Source organism: Electrona antarctica, assembly GCF_951216825.1.
Source record: "Electrona antarctica genome assembly, chromosome: 12".
Lineage (NCBI taxonomy): Eukaryota > Metazoa > Chordata > Actinopteri > Myctophiformes > Myctophidae > Electrona > Electrona antarctica.
Window position 1 is genome coordinate 12953942 of NC_136793.1, and position 22019 is coordinate 12975960.

Consider the following 22019-nt stretch of genomic DNA (forward strand, 5'->3'; position numbering starts at 1 on the left):
AGACCAGTGGTTCCCAAAGTGGGGTCCGGGGACCCCCAGGGGTACTTGAGGGAGTTCCAGGGGGTACCCAGCTAAATTATACTTTGGAACCAAATTGACCCTTATGGGTCTGTAACTCTGAGAGTAACTCTGAGAGTGTACATTTGTACACTCTCAGAGTTAAATTAACTTTGATTTTACAATATAAATTGGGGGTCTCAGAGATATAGAAATGCCATTAAACGAGGGTCCGGACTCCGTAGACTAATGCATGTCAAACTGGGGGCCGTAAAAGTCTTCTCTTATAGGGGTCCCTGGCGTATCTTTTCTAATGGGGGTCCGCAAGCTAATTAGTGTCAATTAATTGGGGGTCATTGACATGAAAAAGTTTGGGAACCACTGGTGTAGACTGGTCCCAAACGTGGGTCGTGGTGGTAACATTTTTATGGGTCCCTCCCTCCCTTAATTTATTTCCTACAATTTGTTTTCAAAAACTTTCCCAAACAATGAATACAAATACAAATTCACTGATACACAATTTTCTGGAGCCGTCGCTGCGAGTGGGCACTATAGGCCTGCAGTGCAGCAGTGGGCAGTGGCACTTGAAGACTCAAGTGCACCCAAGAGAAGACTCGACAGTGGGCCCACTCGACAGTGGGCAAATTGGAGAAGAGTGGGGAATCTGGGCACCAGGAAGACTGGCCACTTATATATGAGAGTGGGTACTAGGCCTACTTGGAACCTGGAGTGGACACTAAATAGCCAATATATTGGCTATTTGAAAATAGCCAATCTAAAGGCACACAATGGCAACGTGTTGTGTGCTTGTGTGGATCTGCTATTTTCTAAAAAATCTTGAAAAATCTTTGAAATATTTGTAATATTGTTTTTTTTTTTTTTTTCATTTTCACACATCTGATAGGCCTATTCATCTCTGGGCTGGCTCCTTCATTGTTGTTCTAATTCAGGGGTGCCCAAAAGGTAGATCAAGATCTACCTGCAGAACTTAATAGGGCTCTCCCCCTAATGCTTCAATTAGAGTCTAATTTAAGCATTAGGGGGAGAGCCCTATTAAGTTCTGCACTTCAGAAACAAGCCCATGCACCTCCCCCCAACTTTACAGGCCAATGTGAAGTCGCTTATAATAATAATAATAATAATAATAATAATAATAATAATAATAATAATAATAATAATAATAATAATAATAATAATGATGATGATGACCTGGCAACACTAGCAACACTGCATCATCCCACTGCCCGGAGCTGATTGGCTCACTGAGTGGCTTCGTTCTGACGTCACCGCATCCTTTCCTGTTCGAACTGTTCGAACATCAAGCAACAAAAAAAGGAAAAAAAGCTTAAAAACATCAACGTGTGTGTGTGTGTGTGTGTGTGTGTGTGTGTGTGTGTGTGTGTGTGTGTGTGTGTGTGTGTGTGTGTGTGTGTGTGTGTGTGTGTGTGTGTGTGTGTGTGTGTGTGTGTGTGTGTGTGTGTGTGTGTGTGTGTGTGTGTGTGTGTGTGTGTGTGTGTGTGTGTGTGTGTGTGTGTGTGTGTGTGTGTGTGTGTGTGTGTGTGTGTGTGTGTGTGTGTGTGTGTGTGTGTGATGTTTCAGATCAGAGGACTCTCCAGAAGTTTAGCCAGGGGAGTGCTTGAGCAGTCATCAAACCTGTAGAAAAACGCCCTGATACCTGGTGTTGTTGAGTTGTTGAGAGAGGCTGTCATTCTGTCAACACCTATTTGGTGTGGCTGGCATATGTCATCTGGGAAGGATAAAGATTCCCAAAAAGTGGTGCTCCAGACCATAATACTCTGAGCTCCCTTAGTACAACACATGGTCCATCACATGGGCTTGCATTGCCCTCTTGTGGCCGAATAGATAAATGGCCAAAGTTACCTGATGCACAAGACTACATGACAGATAAAAGCAGTACCGCAGCTAAGAATGGATTAGTCTTCCTGACCTCTACCCACTGGAACCATCGGCCACTGAGAGAAGATACTGTAAGTTCAAATTAGACATACTTTTGGATAATGACACTTAAGTAAAAGTATCAATACTGCAATGTAACACTCTCATGCAGAATGTCCCATTCCAAGTATGTTTACAAATCTTTTTTTTAAAAAGATCTACAAGCTCACAATAAACGGATTGTGAGCTTGTAGATCGGCTATTTTCAAATGGTCGATAGGGCTGAAGTGGTTAATGTATGTTTTGTGATAATAATCCAAATCTACAAACTAGTAGTAGTAACTGTTTTCAAAACATTGTAATGGGGTAAAATTACAATATTCGCTTCTGAGATGAAAATTGGAAATACTCTAGTCAAGGACTTCAAGTACATAGTACTTGCATGGACTCATGGAGGGCCCTGGCATGACCAGTGTATGTAGCCTGGCTAATAAGCCAGACTAATATCACACAACACTGTCGCGGTATATCAGTCTGGGCTGGCTCCACTTGGATTTCATTTCCCGGGGAACATTTTCTCTTTGACGCAATTGGTCAGAGCTACTGTCAGTCAAAAGTCTCAAGCATTGAACGTCACTGTACCAAAGCCCGCCTATATTGCATACCGTGTCCCGATTGGTCCGACCTGTTCTCTGCTGTAGGAAAGAGGCGTGCTACTGAGCCTCGCCAGACCGTAATCCGCTGGTAGGCAACTTTTTTTTGCCAACGGCTGATTCGGTCTGGTTTATTAACCAGGCTACAGTGTATGGAACTCCAACCTCCCCCGTCAAATCAAACTCAGCTTCTTTATGCAACGGTAGAGTCTGTTCTTCTATATGGCAGTGAATACTGGACCCTGAAGCCAACCCTGCTGAAGTCTCTAGATGGGTGCTGCACCAGATTGTTGCGTGCAGTACTTAACATCAGCAAGAGTGTATGTATACATGTTACCAACAAGACTCCGTATGAGGGAATACCAAGGGTGAGCCAGGAAGTAGCAGCCAGGAGAATGAGACTAGCCAAAGACATAAAGTACTGTCAAATTTGTGCTGTGGGAACCAAGTTGGTTCCCACAGCACAAATTTGACAGTACTTTATGTCTTTGGCTAGTCTCCAACCCATGGGCATCGATCACGAGGACGTCCCACACTAACATATGTGGTACCAACAAACTGGCCAAATGTATGGAGAACCGGGATGACTGGAACCGAAGATGGAGAGCTCGTCTGAGGACGACCTAGAGAGACTGTGGGTGCATGTGTTCGGTTAGACATACCAACAGTCCGACAGTCATGGGGTCCGACACCCTACCCAAAACCCTAACCTAACCCTAACCGCACGCGGACGCCACAGGTGACTTTTAACCCACCACAGGTTAGTTTTAACCTGCAGCTCATGTCAGGAGCCACGTGCGATTTTTAACCCGCAGCACTGGTTAGTTTTAACCCGCAGCGCATGTCGGTAGACATGGGCTTTTATTCATGTACAGTGGAATATAGTCTTCAAAAGTAACTATCACGAGGACACCCTTGAATAGACAACGGTCAAAAGTTTAAACTCATATTTACTGTGCTTGTTGGGATTACAAGTCTCAGAAGTGTATTTGCTGAGCTGCTTAAAAAGAAGATGACATTAATGTATAACTTTTTGGTGTGTCAATATGAGTCCTTATGTTCGCTGGTGAAATATAGGAGCTGTCTGAGGAGCTGAAAGACACAACACTATAAACTGTCAAGAATATGCTAAATATAATCTACTACAATGAAGATGTTTTGCACCTTGTGTCTACATCTCATGTACATAATACTGTTAATGTGTCCTACTGAATGAGTGCCACATTGCTCCATTATGTCCAACCTCGTGTACTATACCTGTCCTGTCCTATATACCTATATATTTTATTTGTGTCTGTCCTTGACATGTTTTCTTTACAGTGAAAAATTCTGTCTGTCTGTCTGTCTGTCTGTCTGTCTGTCTGTCTGTCTGTCTGTCTGTCTAGTCAGTTCAAAGGAGCTTTATTGGCAAAACTAAGAAACTGGAAACGTTCCTACGTTTAAACAAATTACAAATTTAAAAACATCTTACAAAGCCACAACAATGTACATTTGAGGTTAGAAATAATTTACAGGCAAGGTAAATTCAATTGCAATGTTTCACTATTTTGTCACTTGGCACTTGATTTAACACATCGTTTTGGGACAATAGCAGTTTTCAAATGTATTTAAAGCTCTGTCCTTATGTAAAGTAGTTCTATGTCTAAGATCAACTGGATGCGAATAATGCAGGAATGCATGTACGATCAGTAGACTGTAAAAGTAATTATTCTATTGGACATTCCTCTATCACCTCTCTCTCTGTAAATGCTCAAATTTGACTTGTCTGCTCATTTCTTTGTTATTACTTCCAATTTCACTTGTTCATCCTGTATGAAAACTCCCTCTGTCTCTCTCTCTCTCTCTCTCTCTCTCTCTCTCTCTCTCTCTCTCTATCCGTTAGCCAGATGTTGGTTTTTTGGGGGAGTCCGTTTTAAATGTTTACAGGTCGTCCCAGCAAACAGCAGGATTGGTGGAGAGAGTCATTCCTCGCCCCTCCCCCTTGGAGGACGACAGGGAAGGAGGGAAGAAGAGGAAAACTGAAGTTTAGTTTAAAAGTATCAAATGAGTTGGGCAAGGAGAAAGTTATTTTTTTTTACCATCAACTGGATTTGAATGTTGTATGCTGCTGACTAACTATAGTTAATTCGTTTAGTCTGTTCTGTTGCTCAAGTGTTAGTTTCATGCTATTTTAGTTAGATAGTTAATGATTTAGTCTAGTTACTTATTTAGAACAATGGAAAACACTCCAACTTTACCCAGGATGGGTCAGAAGAGGCTCGAAAGGTGAGTTTTCATTCATGCATGCATGCATTAATTCATGTATTAATTCACTCACTCACTCACTCACTCACTCACTCACTCACTCACTCTACTTGTGACTGATCATCTATTTATTGGGTTGTATTTTAGTCTTTCCATTGTGTTGATTTAAAGCAAAACACTTTACTGACTTCTGGAAGACAAAACAACATAACAGCAAATGTGTAATATACATATGTGCTGCCTGTGCGAATGCATGCATGTGTGTGTGTGTGTGTGTGTGTGTATATGTGTGCCTTTGTGCCTTGTGCGTGCGTGCGTGCGTGCGTGCGTGTATGTGTGTGCTGTCAGAAACCCTCTACCATGCTGTTATCAATTCCATCTGAGAGCCCCACCCCCTGCTGGGAACAGGACTCATTACAGCCAATCAGATCAAAGGTCACAAGCACTCTGCTTCAATCATGTCACCTTACATCTTCATCTGGGGTCCCCAGCTAAATGCTTGATACTCTCTGAGTTATGGGGGTCGGGGACAGAATGCATACCCAAGTGGGGGTCCTTGAACATGGAAAAAGTGCTTTGGCCATGTCTCGCAAACAAAATATTTTTTTCTTTTTACGTCCTGACGGAGCGACTGAATGTAACCCCCGGGACCCCACTTTGAGACCTATAGGTCCCGTCCAATCATATCTATGTATTAGGCTATAATGTGTGTGTGTGTGTGTGTGTGTGTGTGTGTGTGTGTGTGTGTGTGTGTGTGTGTGTGTGTGTGTGTGTGTGTGTGTGTGTGTTGTAGGTCCAGTGAGCTCCATTCAGACTGTAAAAGAAGAAGAGGAGGAGTTTCGAAGGAGAACAAACACACACATATCCTCCACAATGTGAACACAGCCCTGAGAAGGTAACGCACGCACGCACGCACGCACGCACACGTACACACGCACGCACGCACGCACGCACGCACGCACGCACGCACGCACGCGCACACACGCACGCACGCACGCACGCACGCACGCACGCACGCACGCACGCACGCACTCACAGGTCCTTGAGCAAGACAGTGAACCCCTAAAATTGCTCCTGATTTGCAGGTTGGTGCCTTGCATGGTTTCCTCTTTAGTGCATTACACACACTAATGCACGCACGCACACCCACTTGTTGTCTATTTGGTTCTCTGCAGCCAGCTCCAGCCAGGGTCCAGAAGACGGGAAAGCACGGATCAGGAGTCAACATTGAAGCGAACTGGAGCAGCACAGACAGTATACTGGGCTGACGGTAAAACACAGACCGGACTACAGTCTGGATCTGGAGTTACCTGTGGCTCCCAGGAGGAGGAGCCCTCTGGACCCCTGCTGTCTGGATCAGGGTCTGCGGTTGGACTTAAAACATGGAACGAGTTCAGGAGCAGCAGCAGGATGATGGCTGTCCATCACGGGCCGGAGTCCAGGGTCCGCTTTGCCCTCATCAGGAACACCAACATGGACAACAGCCAGGGGGCGCCACTAAAGCTCGAAACCAACCGATCCACTACACAGTTTGGAACAAACCGATCCACTACACAGCTTGGAACCAACCGATCCACTACACAGCTTGGAACCAACAGACAGTGTTGCAAGTATGCCTACTCTGATTTTGTTTTACTTAAGTAAACATATCAAATCCACAATGTAAAAATACTCTGATACAAGTAAAAGTCTGGTATTCAAAATTGACAGGAATGAAAGTACAAAACTATTGGCATAAAATGTCCGAAATGAGTTTTCTTCGATGGGTGGCTGGCATAGGGTGTCACGTGAGAGAGACTTGGAGTAGAGTCGCTGCTTCTTCGCCTGGAAAGGAGCCAGCTTAGGTGGTTCGGGCATCTGGTTAGGATGCCTCTCGGGCGTCTCCCTAGGGAGGTCCTCGAGGCACGTCCCACTGGGAGGAGACCCCGGGGCAGACCAAGGCACGGTTGGAGGAAACACATCGACTCACTGGCCTTGGAGCGTCTCGGGATCCCCCAGGAGGAAGTCCCTAATGTTGCTCTGAGAAGGAAGTCTGGAGCTCTCTGGTGGAGCTGTAGGCTACTTTATTATGTAATTGAAAAAATAAAAGAAAAATGTATTATGCAGAAGTGTCCCATTTCGAGTTTTCAAAAGGTAAAAAAAATATATATTTTAAAAATAGCAGATCTACAAGCTCACAACAAGCTTGTAGATGTACAAACTCACTTGAGTACAGTGTTTTGTCGGCATGCAACCCAAGTGCAAAATCTGCCATTACGACTGCATCAATGCCCGCCAAAACACTGCAAAACAGTGAATCATAGCTAATAGGCCTATTAATTAACTTTAATAGATTGCTTACCCCACTATACGTGCAGGTATTCGAGCCTCAATTCTTACTGGGAAAAAACCCCACCAATAAATAATTAAAACCAGTGTTGGGCAAGTTAAGCTACATGTAGCTGACCCAACACTAAGTTGGTTACTTTGCACCACTGCCAACAGCTCCACAACAACAACAACACAGCGTGGAACCTCAACCAACAGATCCACCACACAGCATGGACCCAGGAACAGCAGCAGTGGTCTGGGGAGGTCCGGCACACAGCATGGACCCAGGAACAGCAGCAGTGGTGTGGGGAGGTCTGGCAGACAGTCTGAACCCAGGAACAGCAGCAGTGGTCTGGGGAGGTCTGGCAGACAGTCTGAACCCAGGAACAGACTTACTGCTGACTCTAAAACCAATACCCAGGTACAGTATATTAGCCTACCATGGAAAATACTTACTCTATACCACTGTTTCCCAAACAGTGGGGGGCCCATTTGTGCAGCAGGGTCACTGACCGATTTGTATGGGTCACGACTTGAGTAAAAATGCCATTTTCTTTTCCTACATTTAAAATGATTTATTTTTTAAATTATACATTTTCAAACAAACAAAATAGGCAATTCCTTAAATGCAAAAAAATAAATAATTAGGAAGTAGTTAACTTACAAGCTCGCAAAGCGACGTATTGTTGTGCGCTTGTAGACAATAATTAGATAATAATTAATAGATAATTTCACTAGTTTGGGTCACCGGGCAAACGTCTATCTAATCTCTCTTTTGGGTCTCTGCCTGAAACAAGTTTGGGAACCAGTGACTAATGCATGTCCTTGAAATTAAACGGGTTGGGAATCACTGCTAGAGATGTAAAAAACATCTCTTATGGGGGTCCCCGGCATATATTTTTCAAATGGGGGTCTAATTAGTGTCAATTTGGGGGTCCTTGGCATGAAAATGTTTGGGAACCACTGCTGCATACAAGCTGAGAGGTGACGTCCATGGTTTGTTCTTCCTCTCCAGAACATGGATGATTTCCTCTCCAGAGGCAGAGCCTCCAGACCTCAGCTGCAGTGGGACATCTACCCCACCAGGGGGCAGCAAAAGGAGGCTGACTCTCCGGGGCACACAGTTGTTGAGAACGGCAGAAGGAGGAGAAAGATCCATCCCTCTTATTTTAGAGGAACAGGTAAGATTATATAATCTTACGTTTTTATCTGATCTTAATTTAACTCATTTATCATAGCTTGATGAGATTAAAATATCTTTAAAACACAGGGCAGCAGCAAAGCAAAGCAAAGTTCTTTGTTTACCCAGGGAAGTGGACTAAGCTCGAGATGCTTGTTTACAGCCACACCCTGCTCATAGAACATTTAATGGTAGGGGTTCAATGCCTTGCTCAAGGGCACTTCAGCGGTGGTAATTTTAATGTGCCGGTCTGGGGATTTGAACTGGCGACCTTCCGGTATCAAGACCGCTCCGCAAACCGTTCGGCCACCGCTGCCCCCATAGGCCTACTGTGTAGTTTAATACAACACTGTTCACAAAGTTCCCCGTTTTGGGAAAAGGTACAATTTCATATTTTACAATTTACATTAACCCATTAAGCCCTGAAAATAGAGGAGACTAACCAGAAGAAGAAAAATCGGTACAGATCGGTGAACCAGGATCCACCGGCTGTTTTCGCCAGAAATTTTGAATCCGCCCCAGAGGAATCTTTTTACTTTACTGGAGTATTTTCAATTTCCAGTACTTTGTTTGACATTTACTCCACTACATCTCAGAGGCAAATATTGTACTTTTTGCTCCATACAATTAACCACTTTATCCATATGGCTATTTGAAAATTGACAATCTACAAGTCAATCTGTGCTTGTAGATCAGCTATTTTCAAAAGATTGTCTATACATTTTGTACACTTGAAAAGAAATGGGGCATTCTGCATGAGTACTTTTGGTACTTTTGATGTGCATATTATTTAGTGGATTTTTACTTGTTAGAGAGTAGGCTATGTCTACATTGCAGTATGATGTATTGATACTGTGAAGTTGGCCGATTGCTCAAGGCTCCAAAATGTGTCCAGAGTCCAGAGATGCAAAGTTTGGGGCGTTTTATTTTCTCCCAAACGAGTTTTCCTTAAATAACAAATCAAAATAAGACTTTACCAAAATATAAAAATTAAACTAATACTTGACAGCAAACTAAACTAATGAAAACAACCTAGGAACTTAAGATACTGTTTAACAGGTGACACCCTTACAGGATAAGGGCCCTGGCAGCTCTCCCCTAGGTGCTTACAGCTTGTTGGTCCAAGCCCAAATAATTGAATGCCCCTGCAGTCTCCCTCTTATAGGGAGTGGATCCTACCACATGGCATGCAATCAATTAACAGTCATTAACCCAGCTATACATTCTCATAGCCTATGACTAACCTCACCTTTAAAGATGTTGTACAACATAATATAAGTTAAATTTCTCACTCCACATTATATTCAACAGACTACTAAAATATTGCTCTTAAATACAGACAGACAACACACCCCTCCTCCTCTACAATACTTGGCACCCTCCAATTGAGAGAGGTGTGCCCACACTGATGAGATGAGGTGACCAATCAATAAATAAACAGAACACTTCAAACATTACATGCATTGGGAAATACCAGGATGTACCACTGTCCATGACGAACACTTCCACACAGTCATTTCCAAAGCCGGCTGGCAATGTTAGTCAAATGGAAGCTTCTGTGTACTTAGAAGTGTGCATTGTCCTCATTGTCCTCAGTGTATGTAGGCCTATAGGGCACGGGCTGCCCTGTGACAGATACTTTTACTCAAGAAAAGAATGTGACACTAATGCAGTGTCTGGTCTCCCATAGGCCAACTACGACTGTCAGTCACTACAGAAGATGGACACATAAACATTCATGGTAACGGCCGCACGCACACACACACGCACGCACGCACGCACGCACGCACGCACGCACGCATACACACAGGGGACTACCTCCGTGAAGTGATGTATTAGTGTAATGCTTTCCACAACAAATTAAGAAAAAATATTGCCAATATTTTAAGTGTTATATTAAATAATGTATAGTGTTTGTCCTGCTGTCTCTCTAGTCCATGAAGCCAGAAGGTTGTTGGGAAAAGCTGACCGGTCATGCGACTCCTATGTCACGGTAATTTCCTGTCTGTGTGTCTGTCTGTCTGTCTGTCTGTCTGTCTGTCTGTCTGTCTGTCTGTCTGTCTGTCTGTCTGTCTGTCTGTCTGTCTGTCTGTCTGTCTGCCTGCCTGCCTGTCTGTTGACAGTTCTTAATTTAATGTACATCACAACCAATTAATTACTTAGTGGTTAGATTAGTTCACTTGCACACAATGAACTCACGAAGAGCATTAGAAATGTCTGATCATAGAGGAAAACTACAAACTAAAAGGATTAGGTTTAACAAACAAAAAAAGTTGAATTGGAAATTGGTTATGCGAGCCAAAATATTGATCCTTTTAGCAAGATGTTGACTCTGTTCACATTATGGAATATACACTTTCAGGGTTATTAACATTGTATCAGACATACAAGGTTTCCACTTGACAGCAACGATAAATGAACAGTCAGGTCATTATTATTGTTGCAGGTGTGTCTTGTTCCAGACCTGGACCACATCAGAACCAGGAGCAGAACTATTCTGAACTCTCACAACCCCAAATACAACCAAAAGCTTCGACTGTAAGACACGCATGCACGCACACACTCACACCATTTTGACATGATTTGCTTGCTAGATTAGTTTTAACTGTGTGTGTGTGTGTGTGTGTGTGTGTGTGTGTGTGTGTGTGTGTGTGTGTGTGTGTGTGTGTGTGTGTGTGTGTGTGTGTGTGTGTGTGTGTGTGTGTGTGTGTGTGTGCGTGCGTATATGCGCGCGCGCGCGTGTGTGTGTGTGTGTGCCACAGGTCACTATGTAATAACGACCACTACAAAAGATTGTTAGTGACGGTTCGGAACAGATTACACTCCTCTAGGTGAGACCTTGATTCAACTATTTCCCCCTTTTACTTCCTCTACTTTTTATTGTAATCAAATGGGCTTTTTTATGAAGTGTTCGTCTGCGGCCTCTTAATATTCTGTCTCTCTGTCTCTCTGTCTCTCTCTCTCTCTCTCTCTCTCTCTCTCTCTCTCTCTCTCTCTCTCTCTCTGCATGTAGGCGTAGTGTTTTTGTGGGCTGTATGAGTTTCGGCATCCGTTCTCTCATCTCTTCCTCCAAGGTCAGTACAAGTTATGTTCACAAATATGTACTCATGTAACAGTATGAGTAGTATATGTACTTATAGTATACAGTTTATGTACTCGCGTACTATGATTATGTAACTTTTAAGGAGAGCAATGTTTACAAGACCGTTTTTCTTTCTGAGTTTGAGTGACAGCTGACCACTAATTGGCAGGTGATCATTGGCTGGTACTACCTGCTGGGGGAGGAGCTAGGACGTAGCAAACATGTGAAGGTCGCATCCCAGCGGAAGAGTTGTGGCCAGGACCGGAGCCAATCACAGACCAGACAACGACCTGAGCTGAGCCAATCAGATACCAGACAACGACCTGAGCTGAGCCAATCGGATACCAGACAACGACCTGAGCTGAGCCATTCACAGACCAGACAACGACCTGAGCTGGGCCAATCACAGACCAGAAAACGACCTGAGCTGAGCCAATCACAGACCAGAAAACGACCTATGCTGAGCCAATCAGATACCAGACAACTACCTGAGCTGAGCCAATCACAGACCAGACAACGACCTGAGCTGAGCCAATCAGATACCAGACAACGACCTGAGCTGAGCCAATCACAGACCAGACAACGACCTGAGCTGAGCCAATCACAGACCAGACAACGAGCTGATCATCCTGCAGGTAATATTGAGTTGGACCAGTGTTTCTCAACATCCGGTCCAGGGACCACCATGGGGTCCACATGGATCATAATGTCTGTACTCTCAGGGCGGGGCTACACTGGGGACAGAATTGCTCCGCTCCGTTGCGGAGTCCGCGGGAGGGCCGCAACGGTACGCTGCCACTATACTCAATGGAACCCGGCTACAGTGAGTGTGGGTGCGGTTCGGTGCGGTGCGCAGGTTGTGCTAAGCTCCGGTTGTGCGCACCGCACCCGCAGCTCCGAGCGTGAATAATTTTTTAATGCTTTTTTTAAGTGCTCTATTTTTCTGCGTGTCCGCGGGGGTCACGCAAAACCTAAAAAACCCAGTAAATACGGAACTCCCCGCTGGACGGACGGATTGTCGATGCAGCCACCTATAGCTGCTTCCGTTCCAGTTGCCCGCGGTACCATTCAGAAACACTCGTAGATTGGGTTCCCATGATATGAAAACAAATGTATCAAAGTGGTGGTCCTCGAAATAAAATAAAAAAAAAGTTGAGAATCACTGAGTTGGACAATTCAAGGATTCCTTTAATGTCACACACACAGAGAGAGAGAGAGAGAGAGAGAGAGAGAGAGAGAGAGAGAGAGAGAGAGAGAGAGAGAGAGAGAGAGAGAGAGAGAGAGAGATTCAGAGGGAGATAATGAAGAGATCATTTCTGAGGTTCAATGTGGAGACAGAAAGACAAAGAAAGAAAGAAAGAAAGAAAGAGAGGGGAGAAAGTGACTGCTGCCCCCCCTGCACCCCCCCCCCCCCCCCCCCCCCCCCCTCTCTCTCTCTCTCTCTCTGTCTCCCCAGGGGTCCAGAGAGTTGCCATAGTGATGCGAACCCTGCCCGGTAACTATGTGTAGTAGCACAATAACTACTGCTCACACTCCCGCTCTCTGTCTCTCTGTCTCTCTCTCTCCCTCTCCCTCTCTCTCTCTCTTGAGCTATCTATCACTCGACCTATGAACAACCCCCACCCTCCAGAGCATGTGCCCCTCTCCTCTTCATCTGTTCATCCCTGCCAACTCAATATCCCACTCTCTCTCTCTCTCTCTCTCTCTCTCTCTCTCTCTTTCTCTCTCCTAAGCTGATGTTACCACTTCATATGGCACTCGCTCGCTCTCGCTCTCTGACCACGCGAAGATAAGGAGAGGCAGAAAGAAAGTAACACAGACCCGAGAGGGGGGGAGAGAGAGAGAGAGGGATAGAGAGAGGGAGGGAGGGAGAGATGGAGGAGAAGTTAATCTTCTTCAAAGGTGTTTTTCTAGTAGCTGGTCATCTGTTGACTTGTAGTCTTAGTAACTAATATTTATTTTACTTATTATTATTATAATGTTTTAACTAGACAGTAATATAGTGGCACTAGTAGTAGTATCTTCTACTACTGGAGGAGGGGAGGATTATAGCGTGCTAAGTGCAGAGTACTCCTGTGTGTTAACGGAGCCAGTTCAGTTCATTCCATGGGGAGTGAGAGTTAGTAGGGTTAGTTAATTGACTGTGAACGGTGTTGAAGATGTTCTGGAAGAACAGCGCTTGGTCGTGGGCGGGATACGATGATGACTGTCTCCTAGGAGGACAGCCGTGGGACTCCGGCGTCGACGACAACAACCCCACCACGTCCCCAGCGACGACGACGTCGTCGTCGCCGCGGTCCAACCCCGAACCCCGGGACTCCCCTGACCTCCGCCCTGAACCGCCTCCCGAGACCCCCTCATCCGCCGGCGGACCCCCCGAACCCACGGGGCCTGCACCAGCGGCCGGACCCTTCCTCCATCTCACCTCCGCCGCCTGCCAGCAGCATCCGCAGAAAGACGGCCACGCCGGTCCACGTGAAGCCTCCAGTAACTACACCCCACAATTGACTGTGAGTACTTGATGTGTATATACTGTTCTAATACTGTGATATCATATTATGTGTACCAATATGGTCCCCAAAAGTTGTTCCAGGTCCAGTTGGTTCCTAATGATCGATATTTTAGCCCCCTAGCTGGAACACAAGGCAGAGGTGTCATTTTAAAGACAAAGTAGGGGTGGCGAAAAATAATCACATTGGTGTGAAGTGAGGGGCGCAAGATGTATTTATATTGGCCATGTGACATCTTACGTCGTTATTACTGCCTTAAACAAACATTAAACTTGACTTGGCTGCCATGACATAATCTTTAAAAGCCAAAATTATAAATACAAAATAAAACATATTAGAAAAGTTGCTAAAATAATGAACTCATAAATACGTCATTGTGAGCTTTTACAGCCATTATCTTTTGCTAATTTGGACGGGATAAAAGGACAAGAAAATGTTTGTTTGCCTACAATGACATGCCCAAAGTAGTAACACCAGGGTGGAAGTGGTTCAGAATCATAAACCCTCAGAGGTGGAGAAAGTAATATGCATCATTTTGAGGTGACTATGGGGTGGCATTTGCCGTCCCCACCTGGGACCCCAAATGACTACCCCGGGGGTCCCTGGACCCCACTTTGAGAACCATAAACTATTGTCATGGTAACATCCGATGTCCATGCCTAAAGTGTAAGCGACTCAATCCGATTAGCCTATTGCCCATGTGGAAAATAGCTTTCTCCATGCTCATTAAAATGAGCATGGAGAATCGTTCAGGTGCACACATGAGGACTTGAGTGTGAACAAACTGAGTAGGGTGACCAATGACAATTATTAAAAACAGGACCCTAAAGGTGGTTGCACACTGGACGCGTTTTTCGGAAAACCGACGGAAAAACACAGCTAAAAATCCGAAAACGTGTCCGGTGTGTAGGGACCTTAAATCACTTAAATTGGAATTCAAAAATCGAAAAGTAATAACATATTGATTATATACCTGGCAATCAATGTGTAAATACACATTGGAATAAGAGCGTCTGCTAAATGCCTAAATTGTAAATTGTACACTACAAAAATCCACTACATTGTTTGATAGGTCCAGATCTTGATTCTGATGACCAGTGACGTAGACTCCGTGGGGGCTGCGGGGCTCGAGCCCCCATGAGGAATTAGACCTGAATGTACAGTATATTCGCCTATAGTCGGTTTGTCCCGTTCGTACCGCGCCAGGTCGGGCCGCGCCCGTTCGAGCAATTCTCGCCTTTGCATTGACTTTGTATGTAATCGCGCCGCTCTTACCATCCAAGTCTGAACGCACCTTAACACCTCTTTTGTCCTCACCGTGGGGGGGGGGGGGGGGGGGGGGGGGGGGGGGGGGGGCGTTGCCTGTCCTCTTGTACACATGCAGATACTGTGCTTAGGCTACTTGTTCACAATGAAAAGGAGTAGCCTACCAGATGACTGTGCAATCATGGCATTTAAACATGCTCTTCTGTTTATAATCTAAACACTGTGACACGTTTAAAAAGTGTTACAAATAAGCCCCCATGACGATTATAAAAACATTTCGTCTCTGCTGATGACAACATCACCGTCCATGGACCACTTTTTGAGGCAAATTATTCAGAAAACCACAGAAAATCTACTGAATGTTCCAAGTTTAACTTTAAAAAAACTTTAAAAAACAATCAAATCTAAGTTTTTGACAAAATGTCGGTCAAAGCATCGGTAAGAGCTGGGCTTGATTTCTGTCCAGAATAGGTTTTATTCGTCACTTATACAAGCGCAAGCAGCGAGTTGCACCAATGTGCAGCATGACAGAAGTCAACAGTATCACAAGTACTGTGATACTCTGGAAAGCATTTTGATCATTCATAATTCATGTCCTGCTGTCACAACCGTTTCCATCAGTCCCAGTCAGCCAGAGTGGTTCAACACACACCACTATCTATCTATCTATCTATCTATCTATCTATCTATCTATCTACAGTGTCTATCTATCTACACTCTACAGTGTCTGTCTATCTATCTATCTATCTATCTATCTACAGTGTCTATCTATCTATCTATCTATCTATCTATCTATCTATCTATAGTAGTGTGTGTGTGTGTGTGTGTGTGTGTGTGTGTGTGTGTGTGTGTGTGGTGTGTGTGTGTGTGTGTGTGTGTGTGTGTGTGTGTGTGTGTGATGGGGGGGGGTGGATGTGGGTGTTTGGGGGCAAGGAAACTTAGCCGCTTAGTGCATTATAACATCAACATAAATGATGCAATATAGCTGTATACAGCACACACACACACACACACACACACACACACACACACACACACACACACACACACACACACACACACACACACACACACACACACACACACACACACGTTATGTGTGACACATAGGCAGTCAGTTTATTTCTGCTCCAGATGTGGTAAGTCACTGACCTGAATAATATATCTGTACCTCTCCTCTCCTCTCCTCTCCTCTCTTACAGGGAGTTTACCCTGTGGAACGGTGGGTGGATTTAGTACTTAAAACACAGATTTCCAACAGTTTTTATAACATATCTAGTGTTTATGAGAATGCCAAATTATAACCTATCACAGGAATAGAGGGTATGCGCCAAATCGAGTGACAAAGTGAGTTTAATGTTGTTTAATGTCGTTTAATACAATCAGATGGACTTTTCTGTGTGGATGTATAGGCTGGCAACTTTCTCAGTAGGTAGGCGTTCCCGCATAACTTAAGTTATGGGTATGATGATGTCACACGCATACCCTCTGACTGAAAGCCACATAGGTGGCATTGTCAATCAATCAATCAATCAATCAATCAATCAATCAATCAATCCATCCATCCATCCATCCTTGCTGATGTCACACACATGATACAAATCGCAGGCTAATGAAAGAGAGCAGAGACAGACAGACAGACAGACAGACAGACAGACAGACAGACAGACAGACAGACAGACAGACAGACAGAACACTTACAGCCGTTTCGTAGCCTGCTTGCTTTTTCGTGGTTGTGAATTGAACTTTTGGCCCCAATTCCTGCGTTCTCCCTCCCATTGAAGCAAGAAGAAGAATGATGAGCTTGGGGGAGAGAGAGAGACCAAGCCACATCTGTTTCTATGTACACATTCATATTGCAGATCTACAAGGCCTGAAGTAGTTAATATGTGTTTAGTAATACAAATCTATCTCTAAAAAGTAACTAGTAGTAACTAAAGTTTAACATTTGCCTCTGCCAGGCCCGGATTGGACAGTCTGGCAATTCTGGCAGATGCCAGAAGGGCTGCTTGGGCATGCATGGGGCCAGGGCTGAGCCAAAACAAAAAGAAAAAGTAATAATAAAAAAATACATAGTAGTACAGAAGCAGGCACGGACTGGCACAGAAAATCGGCCCTGGCATTTGTGGTCTTTGAGCCGTCTTTTGGCCGGCTGAAGACCACAAATGTCAGGGCCGATTTTCTGTGCCAGTCCGTGCCTGCTTCTGAGATGTAGTGGAGTAGAAATAAGAGTACAGAAAATTGGAAATACTGAAGAAGGTAAAACTACCTCGAAATTGTACTTAATTAAGTACGGTACTTAGTTTCTCTCGACCACTGATTGCAACACAATGTATTGTAGTATTTATTGGTGTGCAGAGAGAGTTAGCGAGCAGCCTTGAGGTGCCCCTGTGCTGAGCGTCAAGGGCTTTGAGACGCGCTTTCTTTCCCAGACTCAAAAAGCTGCTTCCTGTCCATCAGGAAGCTGGATATACTCTTATTGCACTCTGTTTGTCCCCAGGAAGTTGATTGATTGTGCCACACACGTACATGCAAAAAATACACACACTATTGTTTATACTTTACATTGTATCATACACCTTGAAATACAGATATTTTGGCATCGTTTTTTTTTTCTTCCACAGATGTATAGTAATGTGAGTTTGAGTGCACATACACGAGGCCACTGCAGCAATAGATATTGGGTTTATTAGACAAATAGATGAGTGCTTTAGGCCTACTTTTAGTCTTACTTTTTAACTTACAGTATCCTACTACTTAGCCTTTCATCAAGACTAGCATACAACTGTATAGATGTACCCAGACAGTGGCCTTGTGGTTAGAGTGTCCGCCCTGAAACTGGGTTCGATCCCCGGCCGGGTCATACCAAATAAAAATGGGACCCAATGCCCCCCTGCTTGGCACTCAGCATCAATGGGTTGGATTGGGGGTCAAATCAACTAATGATTCCCGAGCGCGGCGCACGCTGCGGCTCACCGTTCCAAGAGATGGGTCAAATGCGGAGAACAAATTTCACTGCGGTAACGTCTGTGACTAATCGTATGACTTTGACTTTGATGTAGATGTATTTTCTGATTGTTACTTTCGTAGTCTTGGCCTGCACCCCCCAGTGTGTGTGTGTGTGTGTGTGTGTGTGTGTGTGGGGGGGGGGGGGGGGGGGGGGGGGGGGGGGGGGTGTAAGGGCGTTCGGGCACAGACGGGATTAAAACACACATCTATTGAAAGATATGAACTAATACATTCCACAGAGTCTCCGAAGTGAGAGTTAACATTTGGGGCAACCGTGTAAGCAAGCACCTTATATTTTGCATTTGAACATGTTCGGAGAAGTACGGGCTTTACTGGTGAAAGTGGAGCGTGCTGGCCCAAGACTATCATACAGTAGATACGAAAGTAAAAGTCATACTCAATAAGATACATCTACGGTAGTCTTGATCCAAGGCTATATCCTACTATACTATTATTAAGTAAGGATACCTTGTCTGTCCATATTTCCTTCCTCTCTGTTGTCCTTTATTCTGTCCAACTTTCTCCTCAGTGGGTTGGACAATTGATCTGAACTTCCACATGGACATTAACACCTTAGAAGCCCGGAACTATTTAATCCATTTCATCCAGGGTGCCCATCATTTGTAGCGCACGGACCACTTTTCCAACAATAGCCACAACACTCTAGAGTCGATCGACAACAACGGGAGGTAATAATAAATCTATCGCGACTAGCGACTGGACCGCTGAGCGCCGTCTAACACAGGATCTTTTTTCAGAATTAGACGGGATGATTTAGATCGGGAGTTATGATCGTTTTAAGATTTTCGTCAGCTAAACAGGCAGGGGAGATTTTCGATGACGTGTCACTTTTTGACACGTCATCGGATCGGGCAACAAGCGCTCCTAGGCTCTAGAGCGATGCGAACGGTTTTGTTTTCATTAATCTCCGTCTTGTTTATCAATCTCCGGCTTGGGCACTTGACCGTGACCTTGAACTTGGACGGAGAACTCCGGCTTGGACATCCAAGGTGTTTAACCATTAGCATTATGCAGAGACCAAGGAAGCACGTTTTTCACTTTTCCCACATTTCTTCTCATGAACTCTCACCTAATTAAGAGAGGGGGGAGTGACTCAGAGAGTAGTGCCAGGGCTAATTGATTGGTAGGTGTTTTCAATTGTCTACTTAGCGGTTTTGGATGTTATCAGAATATATAGCCGTCATCAGCCCTTATCAAGACCATGCCAGTATATGGACATTTCCTACATATTGACGTTTGTTGTCAGCCATTGTTGGTCGCGTTGTCCGACTACTGACCCTATTACTAACCCCAAACCTAAATCCAACCCTAACCCTATACCCTAACCTCAGCCTTAACCAGCCACGTAAGTAAACATAAAGCAAAGTTGTTGTATAGCGCAGTTTCACAATGTTTTCGCTTCTGCGGCAGTCATTTCACTTCCACGTTTCCTAGTCCCCTACTCACAGTAGGCAGTATAATATGTAGGAAATGTCCACATGTTGCCCCATTGCATGGTCTGATAATGAACATAATATTGGTGATTATCGGTTGATATTGATAACATTTGAAGCGGGTGCTACTTGTGATCTCCTATAGTAGCTACATATACAGTAGGGCTACACTCACACACACAGATCTGGCTCAATGGTGCAAATGTACAAAAAGCACAATGATTTAGACGTCATAGCAAGCAGCAGACCGCAAGGCTGGGCACGTAGCCGAAATCAAGTTAGAGAGTATCCTTATAATCTCCTATTGCATACCTATATTGACAACCCCATATGTGGGCCAGAAAAGTTTTTGTATTTAATGCTGGTAAACTCACCAATATTGCTATGTATGAACAGCTTGGGTTATCCTCTTTCTCTCTGTAAATGCTTGTTTCACAAACAATCACATTAATTGTTATGCCAGGTGCATCAAGCGCAACAGTTCAGCTTGCACAAGTCCGGGTAGGAAGTCTTGATCCAATATTAATCAATATTCAAACTATTGCCTATTTCTTGCCTCAAATGTTTTCAAATATTGACCACCGAATGGTGATCGTAGCTTAATTGACCTAGACAATGACACACTGGACTGACAAAAATATTCTTTAGTCTACTCTACTGTTTAGCTGTAAAATGACATTGCTGTGTGTTTGTTTATGTCTGCCTATGCCTGTCTTGTTGAATTTGGCAACCAAGCACTGCAGATTGATTGTTGATTAATTTGATTCTGGTGCGTTGAATTCAGTCATTGACCGATAAATGAAATATTCACACATGTCACAATGAATGAGATTGGACTTCTCTGTATCATGAATGAAATTGTACTTGACGATGAATTGTCACACAAATAATTGTGGCGAACAATTTAATTGTGTTTTTTTTTCTTCATTTTGGCCATATAAATAGAAATTACAATTCTGCTTGGCTTTTAGCCTTCATAACCCAAAATTGCACAGGGCAGATATGACAAATCCTGGGCAGTGGGCAGCAGTTGGCACGCGTAGCCCACATAGACTGTCTGAGGGTCACATAATGCAAGTGAGTCATATAGTAAAAGTCGAAGAACGGATTTTTGTGAGATCCTGTTATTACTATGAATGAATATTCACACGGGGGAGGGGGGGTGTGTGTGTGTGTGTGTGTGTGTGTGTGTGTGTGTGTGTGTGTGTGTGTGTGTGTGTGTGTGTGCAGGAAGTGTGCGTGCTTATCAGGTGTCCACACAAAGTTGTAGTGCAGTGTGTGTGTGTGTGTGTGTGTGTGTGTGTGTGTGTGTGTGTGTGTGTGTGTGTGTGTGTGTGTGTGTGTGTGTGTGTGTGTGTGTGGAGTGAGGAGGGGGGGGGGTCGTTTCCTTGTATTGTTGAGCTGGCTGTTCCCATGAGGGGAGAGGTTTTAACTTCCACCCAGTAGCACAGAAGTGAACAACATCAGAACCAGTACAACGCTAGACTGCTCTTATACTGGAATATAATCAATTTTTTGTAAAAAAATATATTTTTTGGGGGGGCTTTTCTGCCTTTATTTGATAGTACAGTACAGTGGGGATTGTTTGACGGGGTGTGACGCGCAGCCAGGATCCGCTGGGCTCAGGAATCGAACCCGGGACTCGCAGACAGTCGAGCTACATCAGAGCCTATATATATGTAAGGTACGCAACTTATAACCACTCGGCCATCTGCACGACTGGACAAAACCCTAGACCATTTGATGGACTAACCCGACACACAGGAAGATAGAACTAGAACACGACAACCACAACAACAACAGACTGGACAGTGTCTGAAACAAGACGAGGAGAGGAGAAGAGAGGAGAGGAGAGGAGAGGAGAGGAGGAGAAATGCACACCATCCACAGATTGTGTCGAGACTGCATTGGACAAAATCTACCTCAGGTGGGTTTCTATGATAGCCTCCTGAAGGCCCGATTCATAACTCTGTCGCGTAATGGCGTCGCATGCCGAGAATAACAGATCTACAAGCTCAGAGTGTGCCACATTATCTCTCAGCGAAGCAGTGTGTGTGTGTGTGTGTGTGTGTGTGTGTGTGTGTGTGTGTGTGTGCGCGCGCGTGTGCGTGTGTGCGTGCGTGCGTGCATACGTGCGTGCGTGTTGTGGGAATGTATGATGTGATCTGTGCTCATACAGTGTGTGTGTGTATGTGTCGCATGTGCGTGCATGTGTGCGTGTGTATGTGCTGTGTGAATGTATGATGTGATCTTTGTTTATACAGAGTGTGTGTGTGTGTGTGTGTGTGTGTGTGTGTGTGTGTGTGTGTGTGTGTGACTGGTGCCTCAATAATTCAAATAAATTAAAATTGAATGTATTCACAACACAAATGGAAAGCAGAGACACAAGCACTCTGCCTTTCTTTTTTCCTTCTCGCT

At 44.5% G+C, this 22019-nt stretch overlaps 1 protein-coding gene across 1 annotated transcript in view; it reads left to right on the forward strand.

The window, feature by feature from the left end:
* Positions 1-4788: 4788 nt before the first annotated feature.
* LOC306934262 (regulator of G-protein signaling 3-like) overlaps positions 4789-22019 on the forward strand; it is a gene marked incomplete at its 5' end in the record, with an annotated part of 40590 nt that continues 23359 nt past the window's right edge. Inside the window, 10 exons of the mRNA XM_079516834.1 lie at positions 4789-4811; positions 7317-7521; positions 8116-8281; positions 9971-10021; positions 10215-10273; positions 10727-10818; positions 11043-11111; positions 11294-11354; positions 11532-11997; positions 13580-13872. Of these exons, the coding sequence (XP_079372960.1) occupies positions 4789-4811; positions 7317-7521; positions 8116-8281; positions 9971-10021; positions 10215-10273; positions 10727-10818; positions 11043-11111; positions 11294-11354; positions 11532-11997; positions 13580-13872 (1485 nt within the window). The remainder of the gene's footprint in view (positions 4812-7316; positions 7522-8115; positions 8282-9970; positions 10022-10214; positions 10274-10726; positions 10819-11042; positions 11112-11293; positions 11355-11531; positions 11998-13579; positions 13873-22019) is intronic.